The sequence below is a fragment of the Lissotriton helveticus genome, chromosome 7, assembly GCF_964261635.1.
Source record: "Lissotriton helveticus chromosome 7, aLisHel1.1, whole genome shotgun sequence".
NCBI classification, from domain to species: Eukaryota; Metazoa; Chordata; class Amphibia; order Caudata; family Salamandridae; genus Lissotriton; species Lissotriton helveticus.
Window position 1 is genome coordinate 1,509,764,665 of NC_136068.1, and position 21,540 is coordinate 1,509,786,204.

A 21,540-nucleotide genomic window follows, 5' to 3' on the forward strand; every position below is an offset into this window, starting at 1 on the left:
ACTCAGGGGTCACAGGAAGGGGGAGTGACAGAGAGGGCACAGGAGGGTATTGTAACAATATAGACTAACTTGTCGATCGTGTCCCAAACCTTAACATAAGGTACAGCACTCAGTAGCTTCATAGCTAGGGTTGAGCTATAGAAATGCCCATGGTTACAATCTGACCTTTTTTTACATTTAGTGTTGGTCCATTCTTTCACAGTGCCAATGTTTTGTTTAATGAGAAATCTCAGTTCTTCTCGACTTTCAGTTAAGAAATTTGTCATCTGCATTGTAAGAAACCTGGCTTTTTGCAGTGTCCCCCCACTTTTGCCCCCATTTTGACTACAAAATGCTGGTTTCCTGACTCTGATTGGGCCCTGGGCTCTGCTAATCAGACCCAGGGCCTGTGCTCTGATTAAAATTACATAATAATTAGGTGTAATTACAATTGGTGCTGAAAACCTACCAGTAAAAGTCCCTAGTATATGGTAGGGCATGTAGGTTTAAAGGCCACGTAGATTTAATGCACTTAAGTGTGCACTGCTATGTTGCCTGTAGTCATGCAGCCCTTCTTTGCAGACTGCTTTTAAAATAAAGTTATATACAAATTCGACTTTCAAATTAAATGTACTTCCCAGCTCCTAAACTACCTTATTTTGATGTATAGGACAACCTTTGGGTCTACCCTAGGTGCCCCAGATTATGGTGCCATGAACAAATAAGCAGGACATTTTATATGCCCTGGTGAGGGAAAACTGCCAATTTAATTTTCCCATTGTAACACCTTGGCTGCAGAGACTTAAAATAGAATAAATTCACAATTTGCCAAGGTTAGATTTATTACAACTGTCACAGAAAATAAGTTTTCTGATGAGCCAAAATCCAGCCTTTTAGCAGCCTCTCCTGATTGGCAATCCTTTGACCGGATGAGCCAAACTACTCTCATGGGATGTTAAGTTGCCTGCATGGACAAAAATAACATCTGGTTGGAGGAGATCTGCAAGCTGTTGAGCAATAGGCAGATAGGGGGCTGGGTAGCCAAACTGGTCTTCAAAGAGGGAATGACAGGACAGGACACAGACACAGCCACCCCGCCACCCAAATTCCTTCAACCCTAGCCAGGCAGGAGCTTCAGTAATTGAATTCACAGAGGGGCTGGAAGCATAGTGTTAGGGAAATGTATCCACACCAGTGGGTTGGCTTTGCCAGATCTTAACATTCAGGTGAGAGTTTCTCCATTTTGGATTTTAAAGTGCAGTGCATTCTAGGACAAGAATATGCCACCCTTTGGAGGAAGCGGTCATACTTGTGTATGCCACCCTGTACCCCATTAGTTAGGGAGCCCCCTGCTTGTCTCTCAAGTATACTGGATAAAAATGGGAGAACTTCCCAGCTACTCAGATCCCTGTCTTGAAACTACAAGAAGGAGGACTGCCCAGCTGGATCCTTGGACTGCACAAGAGAAGACTGCACTCATAAGGACTGCATCTGGTGCATACTTTGGTCTTAAGCCCACAAAGGACTTACTCTGAAAGTTAAAGAGGTGGACTCCCTTAAAGCAACAGGTTAAAAAAGCTCCAACTGCATTATCTCCACCAAGACGTACCTAGCTTGACAGTGTTTAGTGGACGATTAAAGATTTGGCCAGGTGTATTGTGGTTCTTGTAGTCCCAACTTCCCAAGGAGCAACTCGGAGATCCTGGAACTTTGGATTGGTGTTGTGGACCTTCAAAGACCCATAAGAAATGTCTGGAGAAGGCCTGCCCTGGTGGACCCTTGGGCTGCACATATAAGCAAGCAAAAAAAACTATGCCGAGCTCCGCAGGTGGCGGAGTGCTTTAGATAAATGCTCTTCAGGGGATTTTCAGTGCGAACAGCACCATGCACACCGCAAGCGGCCACTGCTGCCTTTCTGCTGCTCGAGTAGATATTTAAGTCAAGTGTCCGCTTTCTCAACGTGAATGGACAATTTCTCAATGTGTATCTGTCGCTGGCATGCGCGACCACGCGCAATGAGGAATCAGACCACCCGTGTTGATAAATCTCACCGGGAGGTTGATTTTCCATGCTTGGGCTAACCAACTTGACGTTGACGATCGTGAATAAGGAAAAATCTTGCCGGGAGGTAGATTTTTCTTGTTCACCAACTTGACGTTGATGACCGCGAGCAAGGAAAAAAAACTCAGCGGAGCTGGGTTTTTCGGAACTCTTTAAGCTTTACGTGACGTGGAGTGTAGAAAACTTTGCAAACTCCGCGAGCGGAGCTCACCACCCAGGGTTACTTATAAGGCTCACCTGCTGCACTCACAAGACTTAACAACAAAAGGGCTTTGCCTGGCTTAAAGGATAATAGGTGCACTCCCTGATCAATAACAGGTAAAAAAGTGCTGGAAGGGCGACCTTCAACATCAACAACGAGGGCATCTTCAGTTAACAATCTTCACCTGGAATTTAACTTGAATCGTCCAGGTGCAGTGTAGGAGTTGTAGTCCCAGACCACAAAAGGCAAACCAGAGCTTGTGAACCCTTAGCTGGTGCAGTAGACTACTTCCATGCATCAAGAAACACTGAAGTTTTAAAGTGCTTTATTGTAAGTGGCCCATACTTGTCACTTAGTCCCAGTCCAGTGCGACATTTTTTAACCCTATGATCCATTTGCTTCTAAGCGCTAGTTTTACATTTAATCTTTAGAAATTCATATCTTCGGTTCTCTACATTGGATGTTAGTCATTTTGATGTCATTTTAATCATAAAATATTTACAGATTTTGCAAATTGGTGTTAGATTTGTATTGTGTGTTGTGTATTACTTATTTAATGTATGGTGTTTTTAAATGTTTTACACACCCCTCTCCTAAGTTAAGCATGACTGCTCAGAGCCAGATACCAAGGCTTGAGCAAAATACCAATTTGAGAATGTGATTGGAACTTATATTGTGATTGTGGCCTTATTACTAGTTGTAGCTACCTACCAACACCTACTAATAAACCACCTTTCAACAGGCATAAAGAAAGTTCTTGGTTTTTGATGTTAGTTTTGAATTCACGCTCCTCTTCCAGGCCAGCTATTCTCATGTATTCTGCACGCAAGTTGAATAGATTGAGTGATAAAATGCAGCCCTGTCTAACACCCTTTTTCAATCATCCAGTCAGTGTTACCTCATTGTATCTTAGTCTTAATTGTGTCTCTTTGTCTATGGTATAGATTTAGCATGTAATTAACAGGATGTTCTGGAAAATCTGTTTCCCTCTGGATGTTCCACAACCTGACAGTTGATACAAAGGCCTGGTTATAGACCACAAAGAACATGTTAATTTCATTTAATTGGTATACTCCTTAGCTTTTTCAACTATACACCAGGAATCAACAGTGATTTTTTTGTTCCTCAGGCTTTCTGTCACCCCAGCTCACATGTAGAACTCTGATCTATGTTAAAATATTCTGGAATTTATATTGTTGGCATGTAAAATTAGGTACATTGGATATTAGTTCGCAGAGTTCAGTGTGGTCTCCTATCTTTGGCTCTTAAACATAGGTAGATCTCTTACAATACTTAGGCAATTGAGTTGCTTTGCAAATCTTTCGGCCCAATTGGTAAAACCCTTGACTAATTCATCTTCTGTGACTTATAGCATATCTGGTGGAAGTCCTTCAGTTGTTTTTTTTGGTAGTGGCCTTAGGGCTGTTCTGACTTTATTTTCATTATTACAGCTACTTGTGTCAAATTAATGCTCTCTAGCCTATCTCAAATGTTGACAACCCTGCTGTAGAGGTTTTCAATGTATTCTTTTCACATCCATGTGATTTTCGTAATATGAGCAGTAATTTGTGCATTGCTGTTTCCGCTTACCACCTCATGGTTGAAGCATCTTTTAGATGTTATCAATCCTTTCAATACCAGTCATTGATTTTCTGTATTTGTTTCTATTTTCAATGTTCTTGAATATGGTGTGATAATTGTCTTAGTATCTCCTACAGCTTCCCTGAAATTTGTGATTGCATTTGTTCAGAAGAACAGTATGAAATTTGCCCTTTCTGCAGGGTCACCTTGGATTTTTTGCTTTTTGCTGGACCCCATATTTTTGCTGACTGTAAGACCCTGTGCACCTTAAAGCCGCTAACTAGTGATAGTGTCTGTGCTCGCCCTTTCAACATGATGAAACTGGCATGCCCCTAATAGGCATATTTAACTCACCTCTTAATCCCTAGTGTATGGTACAAAGTGTACTCAGGACATGTAAGTTAAGTCACGAGTGGACTACTGCACCTATTGTGCCACCAGCTACTGGGACCATACAAACATGATTGCGGATCTACCATTTGTAGTGTGGCTTTTGAAGTTTTAAAATGAAAATTCAACTTGTCAAAATAATCACTTTTGACAGGGAAAAGCCTTCCTTTTAAACATGTATATGCCAGCTTTATGTATCCTTTATTCCCTGTAAGGCAAGAAGCAGGATATTTAAAAGTAGAACATGTATGAATTTAATGTAAACATATGCTTACATTGAAAAAGCCTCAAATACTATTTGCATGACGGTCTGTTCTATTGTAAAGCATTGGGTTATATTGTTATATTCATTAATAATTATTTCGGTTAAGAAATGGGTAGATAAAAAAAATACTTTTTAAAATTAACAATATTATTTAATGGTGTAGTCAGATGTTTGATAGACATTAAGGAAAAGGTACTTTTATAAAAATAAATTTTCCCTACCTAAATCCTGTGAAGGCCCATTTGTATTTCATCTCCCACTTCTGCCAGCCAGTAATTAGCATTAGAATAGCAGGGAACAAGTGTGAAATAGCTCTCAGGTGCCCTATGCAGACCCAAATGGGTAGAGATGACCCCCTCGCCTCTGAACCTGACAGAATATGTGAGGGGAGAGGTGTCTGTAAGCATCCTTTTTAGGTCGAGGACTCCGTTGCACTGCGTAAGCAGTGTGGAAGAGCCTGAAGATGTAATGTTTCTTAGAAGGGGCTTGAACCCGCCCCTCTTCTCCATTGGCTGGCTTTCTAAATGGAGGCCAGCCATTGGAGGAGAGGGGCGTCACTCCGTTCAAGCCCCGTGTTCCAACACGAGCGAGCATCCCTGACAGGGCGCTACACCTGGCCTGCAGTAAAAGGCCGGCTCAACACTTAACCAAGAGACTGACCCGGTAGCAGCTGCTCCAGAGGAAGGGCCGCGCACCGACGCAGGTACTTCAGCCGGACCACAGAACTCTGCCATGAACCCGGGTACTCCTCTCTGCACCCCTGCTGTTGATCCTCTAAATGGGCCAACTGAGCAACACAATCTTTCAACCCTGTACTCTGTAGCGCAGAACCTGGATGATGGCTCCGACATTCTCAACCCTGGCACCCCTTTCACAGCTCCGGAGGCTAGTATGGCTGGCATAGCCAACTTCATCCAGAGCCTAGATGGCAGCAACGCAGCCGGTGGTCAGCCAAGGGTGTTTTTGATATATGTTGGCAATTTTCTCATCAGGCAGCTTTTCTCCTCGGGCACCAAAAATGACACAGAAGAACCAAGGGCACTTTTTTTGTATGGACGCACTTACACACTCACTTATCGAGACATTGGGCGAGGTTAAAGAACTCACTAAGTGAAACACATAGAGAAATATCTTTCTTAAATTTCCTTAAAATACTTAAATGGCTAAGCTAGTTTCGCTTAGGTTTGTCTCTGCCAACATCTGCGGGCTGAATGATGCTTCGAAAAGACAAAATGTAGTGCAAGGTTTGCGCTTTCTTGGGGGTCACATCATCTGCCTCCAGGAGACCCATATAGAGGGTTCACAGAAACATCTATTAGACACACTGGGGTTTACAGTTGTGGGGGCCACTACACAGGGCGCCAAAATAAAAGGGGTAGGAATCATGGTAGACTGGAGACTTTTGCTTAAAAAACCCATGTCAAATCGGACTCACTGTGCAGGTGGGTAATCTCCGAATACCACTTCCCTCCTAATCTCCCTTTTACCCTTTGCTCGCTGTCCGGAAGCAATACAGATGACCCAGGGATCATCAACCTGGTCTCAGGGGAGCTAGCTCACTGGCCCACCCCAATCATCCTCTGTGGCGACCTTAACATACATCTGCCCAGTGATTGGAAAATAGACAACAAATGGAGGTACAAAGGCAGAAAGTCCCTAGCATACCAAGCACTAACTAACTTAGCTCAGACTCATGGGCTAAGCAACATTTGGACTAGTTTAAACCCTGCTCAACCTGGCTACACCTACTTTTCTGCCCCGCACCATATATTTGCCAGATTAGACTACTTTTTTATCTCATCCTCCTTACTTGGCAAATGCACCATAGACATCGCACCTCGTTTCATGTCAGACCAAAATCCTCTTACATTAAACATTAAGGGATTAGGGAACTGGAAGAAGACACCAAGGTGGAGCATTGAGAAAGCCTTCTTGCAAAATGCGGGCTATCGGCTACACATGAAAGGATGGATTCAGTAGTTCCTGGAAATAAATACTGGAACTGCCTCAACCATGACTGTCTGGGACTCATTAATGGCGGGTGTTTGGGGTGAAACTTTGACGTTTTCAACTAGGAAAAATAGGAAGGAGAAGTTGTTAATTTGTTATCTTCAGGAAAAACTAAGGAGAGCAGAAATGAAATTAGTCCTAATGGTTACCTCTGGACAGGACATTGAGGATGTTCAAAAAGAAGTAATTTTTGAAAAGGCAGAAATAGGGGCAGTATTTGCAGAAAAAAACGCAAATAAATTGGCGACATTGCGGGAAAAGAATTACGAGTGTAGTGATTGCATTGGACATCACCTTGCCGTCAAAACCAGGCAACAGTTCACAAGTCGCGAAATGCACGTAATTAAACTGGCAACAGGGATTGAGACCAACGATCCTAGCGCAATGCAAAATAAATTTCAAGAATTTTACACTGAACTATACACAGAGGAGAACGGCAGGGTGGCTGATTCCTAGAAAGCAAGATAATTAGCTACTTGAATGGGGTCGATCTAGAACAATTTACCGCTGATAATAGTGAGCTGCTTGATCTCACCCCAACCTGGGACGATATCATGGAAGCCCTATCCAGTCTACCAGATGGGAAAGCCGTAGGAATGGATGCCATTCCTGTGGAATTTTATAAAATTTTCGCTCCTCAAATTAAACCCATTTATACTGACGTAGTAACTTCTATCTTTAATGGGGTTGCCCTCCCGCCGCCTGGTCTAACGCCAACATATCCATATTCCCCAAAAAGGACAAATCACCTCTAGAAACGGGCTCATTCAGACTAATTACACTTATTAACTGCGACTCTAAAGTCTTCTCTAAAATAATGGCAATCAGAATATCCGCTGTGGCTGAGTCCCTAGTCTCAGAATGGCAACACGGCTTTATCCCCAAAAAAGGCACCACGGAGCATGTCAGGCGGGCTAATACACTGTTTGACGCAGCACAGGTAGCAGGGTACCCAATGTCATTAATACTACTAGATGCTGAAAAAGCATTTGACCGGGTCTCCTGCCGGTTCTTGTAGGGTGTCATGGGCAGGTAGGGTTTTGGGCCAAAACTTACACAGGCAGTACGGGCTCTATATCAAAAGCCGACGGCCGGTGTTTCTATCAACGGGTGGCTTACGGAGCAATTTAACATCTCCCGGGGTACCAGGCAGGGCTGCCCTTACTCCCCCTTGCTATTTGCCCTCTATATAGACCCATTTATAAAGAAAATTTAAAGGAACCTCGCTATTATGGCTACAAGCATGCAGGGCAGCAACACAAAAATTATGGCTTATGCCGACGTCCTGACCATAACTTCCCCTGATCCCGAGAATGCGATTCTGACACTGGAAATGGAGGCACAAAAATTTGGGAAAATCTCGGGGTATGCACTAAATAAAAAGAAAAACCCAATAATTATAAACTAGGAAATCACCTGGACCAACTCCCGGGTAGTTCCGAAGGCTAAATACCTGGGGGTTTTCATTTCTGCTAACATTGATGAAATCGTTACCGAGAACCTATCCCCCCTTGCAGCAGAAACCAAGAAAGCCCTTAATCAAATTGACAACCTTTACTTGACCCTTGTTGGCAGATGTAACGTAATTAAAATGACCTATTTCCCAAAACTGCTCTAATTCTTCCGTGCCATACCCCTGAAATTCAGCAAAACCAATCTGCAGAAATTTCAGCAAATATTTACGCAGTTTATCTTGGCCTACTCACAACCAAGGTGGGCTCTAAGGCAACTGTCTCTTCCTAGAGAGCGGGCGGTTGTGCCTTCCCCAATATTATGCTATACTACTGGGCTTCAGTCCTGCAGTATAGTACTGAACTGTAGAGGGAACACTCCCCCTCCCACATCCGGTCTTGCCTCACCTTTTCAGCTTTTACTGGATGAAGAGCATTGTGGCTGCTTCTTCCGGCAGACATCATTTGGATATTACAAACGTGTGAGATTTAAGACCTTAATGAACTCCTTTAAGGTCTTCCGTAATATCCGCAGAATATTTGGGCTGGGGAGATTTAATTATTATTCTTTTATCACTGCAAACTGTAACCTCCCTGCTATCTTTGGTAGGCCTTATCTCTTAGATTGGCATACTCAAAATCCACAGCTACCTGCATTGTAAAGAAGCATGTATTTTTCTGGGTACCACATGATGTCTCCAGTTTGAGTTTTGGGGTGTAGTATGTCGCAGGTGCTAGGCCTAGAGACACAAGTGGGATAAAAAATGTTTTGGGAGATGTATGGAAACACAGAATAGTTAAACATTTGTTGTTACCAACTTGATTTCCCTGCATGTGTGCCTCTCAAATGTAAGCCAGTGTGACAGAAAGACATTTTGCACAATGCTCTCTGAATTGCATGTCAGTATGAGTACCCATAAATTCGGAGATGCAGAAACAACCACTGCTCCTAAACCCAGTATCTGGTCTGCAATTCAGAAGTGCCTAGGTTTCCTACACCCCGATATTTCCCTCTTTGTTTCACCATGTGAATTGCTCTATACTGGGTACACTTATGCTTCTCCTTACTTGAAAACCGGCTAGACTTTGCCTGCTCTCAGGTTCATCCTGAACTCTTTGCACAACCTTTAAGACCTATCCCCGGTACCTTACATTAAACTGCATTCTCACCCTATGCTACACTTCTCCTTCGCGTTCTATCATATATCTTAAAGCCTACTACTACTGTGTCTTGTTCCACACCTATAGTTGATCCTCATGCCTCAGAGAGGCTAGTAAGCCATGATCTGCCTGTTATTTCCAGAGAGCAGGAGTTCTTAAATGTGCTTCTTCTCCCAAGTAAGACATCCAATCTGAGAACCCCATCCCACTCCTTTTTATTCTCCTACACTTGACCCCCCACCACCCCAGCTACTTCTTTTGTCTCAAATGGATCCACAAAGTGCTACCAAAATCACCTTAGAATGTTTGGGCCAATTTGCTCATTAAATCATTTACCCCCGGAATCTATCAAAAAATCTTCCAACACCCTAAAACACTGACTCCTCAAATCCCACCCTGAAACACTGGTCTCTGACCCCTCCTATTTGCCACCAGAGAACGATAATCAGTGATCTCATTTTCTTTAGAAATAGGTGCGAACAATAAAGGAAAGCCCTGCTGTCAATGCTCTTGATCTCTGCAACTAGGAAAACCCAGCATGGACTCAAACTATCGGTAGCCCATTCCTCTGAGTGCAAAGCAGCTGTCACCATAACCATCTACAACAACAGCATAATGCTCATCAAGGCTCAAATGGCCACCTTAAACTTTTTGAAGAATTATTTTCATTCATTAAGAACACCTTCAACACTCCTTCCACCATAGATCTGGTAACTACTGCCCACCACTCTTGCTCACTGACTCTTTCTACACAGAGAGGAACCACTTTGGATCAACATAATGAAAGAACCTTCTCCAGCTCTACCTCTCTTCCTCCCTCCCTCAATATCTCTACTACATACCAACCTCAATCTCTCTACAAATGCTGCTCCTCCTATACCTCGATCTCCCCTGAATTCTGCGCCTCCTACAACACCAAATGACACTCCAGTAGCTTGCCCCAGCACCCATCCTGCAAGCACTCCTGGTCCTATTTCTAACTGTAACACAACCTACCCTTTCTCGTGCCCTCTCCCCCAATGCATCTTCACCCCAGCCCCACAGTAATACCCTCTTATCCATTACCTCAAGACCTGTCAACAAGCCCCCAAACCACAATGGCTTCCAAACTGGACGTGATTACAAAAACCCTACAAGATCTCAAAGCGAACCTACACAAGCTCATCCACTTCACAACAATGACAACAGCTATCTGGAGCCTAATAAGAGCCTCAAGACACATACCCCCACACAGGATCTAACACCCTTTCTTAACCTGAACGCATCACCCCACCAACCAGACCTCTCCTTCCACTTGGGATCTCTGAGAAAAAAAACCTCGCCCAACGTACCTTCATGACCAACTAGATGTAAAGCTCCCTTATCATACAGTGATCTCCAAACCCTACTATTATCCTACAATTCTTTTCCCCCTCAGAACTCCTATAGTCAGTTAACTATCCAGGTCATCACGACTAACCCTCCGAGCTCCTAGACTCAACCACAGAGCTGTCAACAAACATAACCTCAGACAAATAAACCTCACACACACACTAACCCAGATCCCCACAAAACCCAACTGAAATCCAAGCTAATCAACTGAAGATCTGCCTCAAAACATGCAGGAGATATTGCTGACCTGCTATCCGCACATGAACTTGACCTCCTTATCCTAATCAAAACCTGGCTAAATTACACCACTGCACCTGTCAGGGACATTCTAGTCCCCCCTAACCATGGTATTACCAGACTAGATCAACCCCACAGATGAGGTGAATGCATCACCTGCATACACAGCCTCAACCTATCAGTCATACATGCACAATCTCCTATCTTACCCACCTGTGATTACCTTTGCCTTAATACCTCAAGCAACAACTGATCCTTTTGCAAGATACATATGACATACCACCCTACTGGTGACAACCTAGAGGCTAATTTATGAGCCCCTGCGTCACTTTTGCGCCACAAGAGCGTCACTTTTTGTGACGCACCAGTGGCATAAAACATGCGTCATGTTGCGCCATATTTATGAAGTGACGCATCACTTCGTAAATCCCTGCGCTACATTATACTTGCGCCAGGTATAATGTATACAGAGTGGGCATACCCTCGCAATAAAGGGTCGTAGGAGTGGCGCAGCGAAATCTATGAGAATTCGCTGCGCTACTTCTAGGACGCTAATGCGTCAAAACCTTACACCTTCCTCAAAGCAGGCGTAAGGGTGACACATGCCCTTGGGGCTTGCCCCATGTGAAAGGAACATTGCTGGAGTTGCATCAGGCTTCTGACACAACTCCAGCAATGCGCCACTTTTTGCACTGATGGATACGTCAGTTATACTGACGTATCTTTGCGACAAGATGTGTCATATTGTAAATATGATGCATCATTGGTTTCACAAGGAGGGTGCACTGAAAGGTGGGGCATCACTGCTTTCACGCAGCGATGCACCACTTCTCGTAAATGAGGCCCCAAGATTGTATTGAACAAATCATGGAAAGCTTTGGAACAAATGCTGGTCGATATTGCCCTCAAATAATCATCACCAATTTCAATCTACATCGGAATGACCTGAATGATCCAGCAATCAGCAGCTTCAAAACCTTTTGTGCAGACCTGAACCTGACTCAATTATGTGACAAACCCACTGACAACAAAGGACTAAATTAGATCTCATTATTGCAAAGCTCAACTCAATTCAGATGCAACCTATCATACCCTGTGATTGGACTGACAACCTTTGCATCACATTTTTCATTTTGGTTGGCCTGCTAAAAAACATGTCCGAAGAGCTCCCAGATGTCCTTCATCTTACAAATCACTACACTGGCTCCATGAAATCTGTTATTGACTCAGTCGCTCCATTTCAACTAAAAAGAATACTCACCAAAATCTCCAAACCATGGTACAATGGTTGTCTAAACACAGAAAGACGTAACTTAAGACGACTAGCCGAATGTCAATGAAGGTCGGCCCAATCCATTAAAGATCTCAAGCACCTGAGATCGTTAATGGACAGTTGGTCCAAAATTTTCAGAACTTCTAAATCAAATTTCTTCAGAAACCAACTCATAAAAGCACAATCGAACTGCGCACTTAATCGGTCTCTGGTGGGAACCAATTTGCTACCAAATGGTGAGTAATATAACTCCTTTCTGCAGAAGGCAGAAACCATGAGAAATTACCTGCAGCTGGCAATGGAACAACTTCCTATCCCCCCTCAACGCTGCCCAGCCCAGCCCCACCCAACCTTACGTCACATCATGCCTGTCCCAGACTTTCCCCCAAGAACAATGTTTCATGGAACTCTTATAGAACCTTTGTTAAAGACACCATTCCTAAAATAATAATTAGACTGAAACCATTAAACCATTTCAATGACCCTCTTCCCTCAAAATTCTTCAAGGAACTTGTTATAATTGACTTGTGCCTTTCCTTGCTCTGGCTGTGTCTTCCCTGTTGCTCAGCTTGTATGAGTGTTAGAATGCCGATGACCTCCTAGAATGTTTGGGTGCCTGGCTTTAGAGTGTCAGTTGATGGCAAGCAGGCTCAGCAGCAGGGAGGCTGCTCCTGGTGGTGTTGCATTTCCATCTACCTATCTTCTTCTAATGAACTTAACATGTAACTAAGCTTCAATCAATCCAACCTATTTTATATACCTGGCTCCAAGGACTTACAAATACCATATTTGGCGACAATTTAGAGAATATACAGCGTGGAGGAAAGACTGTATTTGAAGGAACTACTGCAACTAAGGAACCTACCAAAACAATTTGGAACTACTGAAACCTTAAGCAAAGGACACGCCTTGGTCAGCCCCACCAGTGTCCTCTCCCATCTGGACAGCCTGCGGCCCAGGGCATTTGACCTTCTACTGCTGGTATTCGAGTAGCTACTCTGGAGGGTGCTGCTATCCTGCTGCCTTGGAAATCTTACTACTGCCCTGCTGGCCTTACTACAGTCATGAGTCACGCTACTGAGTTGAATTGGCAGTAGTAACTGGTGCTTGGAATTGGCACCAGCAACATGTTCTAGGAAAACCAGCACCCCTATGAGGCATAACACGTGGAAAAGTGGGCAGGTTCTGGTAGGAGTTTGACTGGTAACTTGATCAAGAATACAAGTGGACGCTATGTGTTTTCCCTGCAAAGACTTTGTCACACTGCTGTTTGGAAGACTTTTCCTGTGTATTTAGTTTTCTCCCACTGATTTAGGGTGAACCCTCTTCACTCGGTGTGGAGGATCGGCAGCGCCCAATTGATGTTATCAGGCAGCGAGTGTGTCTCTGGAGGAGAAACATAGATATGCGGGCGTAATACTTTCTGGTAAAGACCGACACTCCTAGGAGCCGTTACGCTGATTTTAAGAGGCAGATAATGCCTCTGAACCTGCTGCCCATGTGAAGCTGGAGGTGCTCTGGGATTCGGGTGTTGGGTGACTTCGAGTGGATTTCGTGTGCCACCACTGGGCAGGTGCTGTGTTTTAAATCTTGACTTTTGGCATTTATCACATTTTACCCGGGCTACAGTGGACAGTTCAACTGTCATGTTGTTTTTAAAAGAGTGCGCAAGCTGGGTAATGCGCTCAATGCTTACCTGATTACCTGTTTGCTTTGATGGTAACGAGGAGTATGTCCGTGCCCATTCTGACGTATGAAGGAGCTTAGCTGCTGCTACGGTGCTCACTGCACTACCATGCCGAGAGCCACCCGATCGCCATTTTAGGATTGGTGTTCTACTTGCATATATTTCACTCGCGTTGCGGATGCTAAAGTCCCCATCTTTACTATTCAGCCAGTAAGAGACCGACTCACCAGCCGACGGAAGCTGGAGAGCAGTGCTTCTGTGGTAGAGTCCAATGAAGCTCTTCAGAAGTTTGCAAGTGCCATAGCCATTTCTTCAGACATGTTCTTTGGACGGGAGTCTGATACTGAGTATGAAACAAAGTCACGCACCTGTCTAGTGATCCCTTGGCAGGCATATGTTTCCTGCTCTGTAACACATGGAAGACACTGGACTTTGGACACTTTTCCACGCTGTGTCAGCATTTCAGGTGAGAGTTCTCTCACCGCAGTAAGAGACTTTCTTTGTGTTAATTTTTTTTTTACTGTTATACTGTTTTGTGGGGATGGTTGCAGTGTGGTGCGTTTTGTTGTTAAGGAGGTGTGTCCCTATTGGTGCCCATTTTAGTTCTTGGGGTGGTGTGTAAAGTTGTGGGAGCTAAGTGCCCAGTTATGACTTCATTGAAAGGTGTGTTCTCTTTTGCGGGGAGGTTGTGGAGCGGTCTAACTGAGTGCCCCCGTTCTGTTCCCCCAGTTTATTTTTGGGGTGGAGTGTGCATCTGTTCTGGTTCAAGGGTGTTGTGTACGATTTTAAGGTGAGGTTGTGGGGAAGGGGGATATGTTATAATTGACTTGTGCCTTTCCTTGCTCTGGCTGTGTCTTCCCTGTTGCTCAGCTTGTATGAGTGTTAGAACGCCTGATGACGATATGACGATATATTGCTTATTAAGAGCTCGAATGCTGAGGCGTCTTGGCGCTGGTGTGTGTATACAAGGTACAGAGACACGCTGAAATTACCCCGGTAACAACATCCGCGTTTTCAAGGCTTTCCTGAAAAGCAACACATTAGATTGCATTCTCAGGGCCACTGGCAGTTCATTCCACAGTTTTGCTGCACAGTATGACAAGGACCTTCCACCCCATCTGGCTCTTCGAAACTTAGTAAAAAAAACCAAGCCAAGACTAGTTGATCGTAGGTTTCGCACAGGGGTGTAGAGCCTAAATATTTCCTGGCTGTCATCTGAGCCGCCTCCATAATGTGCCTTATGCACCAAACAGAGCACCTTGAATTCTATTCTCTGCTGAATAGGAAGCCAGTGTAATGCCTTTATTCCCTGAGAGTAGTTGCGCAGTGGCATTCTGTAGTGATTGCAGTTTCATTATCTGGGTTTTATCCACACCCAAGAATAACACGTTACAATAATCCAGTTTGGACAAAAAAAGGGCCGCCATTACTGCCTTCTGTAAATTAAGAGGGATAAAGGGAAAGAGTCTGTAACAGAAAGAAACTGGACGGCATTAGACTATTAACCTGCGCTGACATATTAAGCTTGTCGTCAAAAATGACTCCAAGATTCCTGACCTTCCTGACGGGGCAGGGACACTCACTCGCCTCCGGCGGCCACCAGGAATTGTTCCACAGAGACTTTCCCGTACCGAACTCAATCACCTCCATCTTTTCTGTGTTTATTTTCTAAAAGCTTAAGCTCGTCCAGTTCATAATGTCCTTTAGACAGCCATGAAAACTGGCAGCTGTGCTCTCCAGGTTGTCCGATAGGGATATCATCAATTGTGAATTGTCTGCGTAAGACGCAAATGTGAAGCCATGCTTCTTGACGAGTCTGGCCAGTGGTGTCACATAGACATTAAACAATGGTACAAAAAGAACAAACGACAGACCAGGGTCCAGCTCAACCAATTAACATATACAGTCTGAAATGAGATGGTGCAACACACTACCTACACCCGTCATTCAAAGGTGTAATTCACAGTCTCAATGTTCAAGAAAAATGGAAGGTGCACTCGTAGAAAGTAGACACGCAAGCAGTAATTCCAAAAAGTACTTCTTTTTATTCTTTCAATCTTTAAAAACTGGCACACAACCAACGCGTTCCGTTCCCAGTTGTGCCAAAAGGGAACTTCGCCAGGGCTCTTAAGTAATTTGCCAATAGGCATAGTGAATTAGTATGGTAAGACAAACGGCGTCTAGAGAGATACAATGCTCATGGACCACTGTTGATGAAGATCTCTTTATATCTTAACCAATCAACGTTAAAAAATGATGTTAAATAACAAACGGCGTCCTGGAATACACACTGCGCCTGGACCGAATTGGGTAAATGAAGAAGATATCCCTCTTATATGGTTGGCCCCAATATCAATGATGAGGAATAATAAAACTGATGACGTCTTGAAATTGTCGAACTTCCTCCTGGACCTTCAAATAGTCCTGGTACAAGATTGCTATGCCCCCCTCCCCCTTGTTCTCTTGCCTGTCATGGTTAAAAATAATACATAGCCAGATGGCAGTGCAAAGTTCCAATGGGGACTTAAGTGTCATCAGTCCACGTCTCTGTCAAGAAGGCTATGTCTAGAATGTGGGCCTGCAATAGCATTTCTAGTTCATGTTTGTTTTACGACAGACCGTGTGCTAAGAAGTATGCAGTGGAGACTATGATCCCCTGCAACCACAGAGCTTCTCAATGAGTATTTGTTCCTGGTATTGGGTGATGTTTGATCCCCAAACTGAGATACCAGCCCCCTCACTCCCCCTTTTGCCCCAGCTCCCCCTTCCCTCTGCAGAATGCTCTTGTCGATTTCCTCATTTAGGCGGTAGGAGCAGTTAGTGCAGAGGGGCTTTCCTCTGCTCCATCCCAGTGTAAAAAAAAATCAGTTATCATGTCTAGCTACTCTCAGTTTCAGTAGGAATTTTCTGGAATAGGCTAGGGTTCCCAAACGGGCAGGGGTCCTGGCGCTGCATGCGCCCCGGGTGCCGACGTACCATCGGCGCGCCCTCTGCGCATTTGCACTGGTGTGACTTTTATAGAGAAATATGCGGAAGACTAGAACGCTGACCCAGAACAGGCGGGCCCGCTCTTACAGACGGAGGATCGCAGGGTCAGTGTGAGGTGGCACTAATATTGTGAAATAAGCAGTGCAATAAACACATTTTAAAACAGCAGTCTAAAATCACAACAATACAATTTTAAAAAACGCTTGTCAGTGTACTAGCAGCAAAGGAGACCCAGTTAATTCAAACATTAACCGGCCCCTCGTCATGGAATTTTTGGGTCCCTGGCTTGAGTGTAGAGTGTCAGTTGATGGCAGGCAGGCTGAGCGGCAGGGAGGCTGCTCCTGGTGGGGTTGCATTTCCATCTACCTATCTTCTTCTAATGAACTTAACCTGTAACTAAGCTTTAATAAATCCAACCTATTTCATATACCTGGCTCCAAGGACTTTCAAATACCACAGAACTCATACACGCAATACTCCTAATCTGGACCAGCACTGTTAATGCCTCCCTACTTTAAGGCTCCATCCCTGACTGCATAAATTCCAGTCAAGTTACCCCCAGGCAGAAAAAAACAAAAGTGGACCATGGTATTTGATGCACTAAAAATGCTGGACCAGAATCAAGCCGGTCTTTTAGTCCTCCTTGACCTATCCTCAGCATTTGATACGGTTAAGCACCAAATATCCTACATCAACTGGCACACCGTATGGGCCTTACATGTCTAATCCTTAAATGGTCCTCCTATTACTTCCTTAACAGATCTCAGAGCTCTATCTCAGTCCGCGCCGATCACTCTTGGGATCCGACAGGGATCATCTCTTTTGCCCACTCTCTTCAACCTATTCATGGAGCCCCTAGCTGAAATTCTGAGGTCATATAACATCCAATACCACATATTCGCTGTCTCCTCCCCAGATGACATCAGTTTCTTTAACACAACACTAATGGAAACTCAAAATTGGCTAAGAGCTAATCACCTCAAGCTAAATACTCAAAAAACGGAACTCCTTCTAAAAGGTCCCACCCAACCAGGCACTGATCATCAAAGAATGACGGAAACAGCTTACAGCCCTTAACTGCACTCCACAAATCATCGACTCCACAAAGTCACAGGGCTTTACGCTTGACAAGAATCTCAAAATGCAGAAACACATCAGTGCCTCCATCGAAGCAGAAATTCACCAAATGAGTATTTTAAGAAAATTAAAACCTTTCCTCCCCTCCTCCCCCTCCTCCCACTCAATGATTTCAAACATGCTGTACAAGCCTTAGTGATTCCCAGGATGGATTATGGTAGTTCCACCCTATCTGGATTGCCCAGATCTAAACTTTCTCCTCTTAGAGTTCGCTCAACTCTGCCGCTAGATTCATCACTGGCTCAAAAAGATACACACAGGTCACCCAGAATCTCAAATCCCTCAATATTTTCTTAATTCATCTTTTTTTTCTTGCAAAAATGATTGGTTTGCCGCTGCACTTTTTCTATTTCAAGAACAGACCAGCACTTCTTTGCTTTTCTTATAGCGGTTTATTAATTGAATAAATGCGCAGTCAACTTTTCAATAAATAATGTTTAATACAAGGGAACAGTGCCCATCATTTGAGTCTGAAACTCTGTGGTTTCACTATTGGCAATGCTGAGACCTGCTAAATTCCTTCACTAGCATGTGTTAGGCGAAGTGAGAAAGGGCTTGAGGTCGACATTAAAACAGCATGGAGGGGCCAAATTTGGATACTGGGAAAAGTGAAGACCAGGGAGGAATGCCTTTAGTTGAAGAATGCACTTCTGAAAGGCACAGTGTTTCACAGGAAGAGGGAAGATATCAGGAAATGAGGTAGCTAACACTTGAGGGATGGTAGGTCATTTAATTGCAATTTGAGGGAACAGAGAATAGCTGTGAAAAAAAAATAGCATTATTTACGCTGTGGGATGTTGGAGCCCAGGGCGTGTCACTGAAAAGAAAAGAAATGAACTACTGTTAAACCATATTTCATAACATGCAAAAGTGTAATGTACTGTACTTCTAATATGAAAGTGTGACCTGTAAATTGCTATACGTTGATTTTAGTGGTGTTCCTTCTTTCCTCATATACTCTCTTATTGTTTCTTTTGTTTAGATTATTTACACAGTGCGGGACCCAAAAGATGTCCTTGTCTCTCTTTACTACTTTGCCAAAATGACCATCTACTACAAAGACCCTGGGACCTTTGAGCAGTTCTTTGAGCTATTTCTGAAAGGGGATGGTAAGCATCTGATGCATGTTTATAAGTGGCCTTTATTTTCAGGCTTGCTTTTTGCAGCTGTTTCAGAGAAAATGCACAGTACAACATCCTGACACCTATGATGGTGCCTGCAGGGAGGATAGAGCTTACCTGTATGTAGCAAACATCCCAACGTGCTGGGCAAGAGAAGGATGTGGTAGAGGTTTGCCTTTCCTAAATTGGCCACACACTAAAGTATTCGAAATAGTGATGGATGGAATGCTAGAATTAATCTCACGTGAGTCCCTTTAACACTGTGTTACTAGAACCAAGATATTACTTGGCTGGTGAGTGCTAATTAAGGCGAAAGTGGTCCTGGTTGCTTGTGTTCGGGTGCAGGTATCATCTGTCCTGGCAGTTTGGTCTGCACTGTTCCCAAAAGAGCTGGGTCAAAACTGATTTGCATATGGCAGTGTACCAGCTGAGGTGGCATGGGATTCAAAATATCAATAGACTGGGATACAGCTCAGAGTAATTATCAGTGGCTGAGATGAATTCAGGCAACCCATCCATTACTTTTTTGTATACGTTAGTGTTACCTAAATTGACAGCAAAATCATCTCAACCAGATCCCTCCGCGTTAGAATTGCTCATTATTTTTTTGTTTAGTACGTTATATTTTCATTGAGACTCCACTTTCTAAAGGGTCTTTTAACCCCTTGCGTGCTGCAGACGGCCCCCGGACATCCAACGTCATGGTGGACATGTGCCGTGTGTAGTGTCCTGCCAGGACACAGTCTAGTTGTCTGCAAGTGTAACCCTACACTGAACACCCACCCACCACAGATGTCACTGGGTCAGGTGACTCTGTTAATAAAAGAACCAGAGCGCACGTGCTCAGGGCGAGTTGTACCAAGTATCTGACTGTGTCCGCGTCAGTCCTTTTAGCAATGAGGGCCCAGGGCCCCCAACATTACATTGGCGACGAGGCGGGCGCTAGCCACGCATGCCGCAGCTGAAACACCCCGGAAAGAAGAAGGGAAGTGCCCATGTGCAGGGCACCCCTCTGGGAAAGTGGCGCCGGCCGCCGAGAGGCCTGCAGGGCGTAAGCCGAGCCCTGGGCCTGCCTGCAGAAACGAAGGTGACCGGGAGCCTACCCCACACCTTTGAGCCCAGCCTGCAAGGCCCCCTGCGTGGGGTGATGAAGAGCGGACCGACCGGAGCCCACCCGCGTCGGCCGCGACTGCGCCCCTGCCTGGGGTGAAGAGAGAGAGCCATGCAGAGCCCACCTGCATCGGCCGCCACCGCTCGGTGAAACCTCCGCGGAGCCCACCCGCGTGGAGGAGGAAGGCCCGTCGGCCAGAGGTGAGCCCGAACACTGAAGCGACCCTCTCATGAGTGAACATTTGCGGAGCCCACCCCCATGACTGGGCGTAATTGCAGCCACATGGAATTTCAAATAAAGCAGCGCCGGCGGAGCCCACCCGCGGCCTGCCTGCCGTGTCCCCCGCCGTGTGTATGACGTACGGCGAGGGTGAATGAACATTTGAGGCAAGACTCGCGGAGCCCACCCGCGGCCTTCCTGTAGCACCTCCTGTCCCCCGCAGTGCAGCAACAGTGGCGAGCGGCCGCCGCTGCAAGGGTGAAAAGTAAATGAAGCGGAGCCAACCCGCTACAAGTACTGACTTTGTCCCCAAACTGTGCAGACCTCATCCCGGCAGAGAAGCAGTGCCAGCGGAGCCCACCCGCGGCCTGCCTGCAGCGTCCCCCCGCAGGATGTGTGAAGGGTAGCGGCGGGGGATTAACTTAAGAGGAGAGCGCCCACAGCGTGAGGAGAGCTGCCGGGTGCCCAAACTATCAAAGCGGAGCCCACCCGCAAAGCGCTGTCACCCCCACCCCACACCGCGTGTCGCTGCGACGGTGGGGGAAGGGAAAGGAGAGAGCCAGCACCCGGCCCGCAGCCGGCAACAGCATCAGGGCAAGCCCCCTCCCCCTGCGCGGCCGTGGAAAGCGAAGCCCTGCTACGAGGGAGGGGAGATCGGAACGGAACCCCTGGCCGGAGAAGGAACAAACTCCCCGAGACGGAGAAAAGGAGGCCTCCAGCACCAACGGCAACTCTCCCCCCACCCAGTGCAGCGTGTGTTGACTGAGACTGCTGCGGGTGGGGAGAGTAGCGGAAGATCACAGCACGACTAGCGCTGCCCCCAAATAAATCGGAGTTGAGCCAGCCCTCCACTTGCCTGCCTCCTTGCTCCGGAGCCTGCTCCTCACCTCCCGGCTGGGACGAGCAAAACAAGCATCACAGAGCTGCCTGGCCAGCAGAGCCCTCTACTGGGCAAACTGCACCACTGAGCTCACAGACAAGGGAAGAGCTCCACAGAAGCGAACAAGCCTTGGGTCAATCAATGGGAAAACAAGCATACCACAAGCAAGAAATCCCAGCACAGTGACCCAGGACATCCACACAGCAGTACAAGACTGACACCGCAACGCCACGCAAGTCAGCAACACAGTGCCTACAAAGGGCAGCTCCACAAGCGTGTTGGTGAGGAGAGCCAGAAGCACAGGAACGCGCCAAAACCTTCAGGAACGCGCCAGGAGACATCGCAGGAACGCGCTGGAAACTCCAGGAACACACAAGGGGACGGCGCCGGGATGCTCCAGAAGCGCAAGGGACACT

The 21,540-nt window shown here is 45.5% G+C and overlaps 1 protein-coding gene across 5 annotated transcripts in view; it reads left to right on the forward strand.

Annotated features, from left to right (window-relative positions):
- The window catches only part of LOC144767510 (sulfotransferase 2B1-like), an 858,831-nt gene that overhangs the window by 505,478 nt on the left and 331,813 nt on the right, over window positions 1-21,540 (forward strand). For all 5 annotated transcript variants that reach the window (XM_078650929.1, XM_078650931.1, XM_078650927.1 and 2 more), the window contains one exon: window positions 18,776-18,902. In XM_078650929.1, the coding sequence (XP_078507055.1) occupies window positions 18,776-18,902 (127 nt within the window). The remainder of the gene's footprint in view (window positions 1-18,775; window positions 18,903-21,540) is intronic.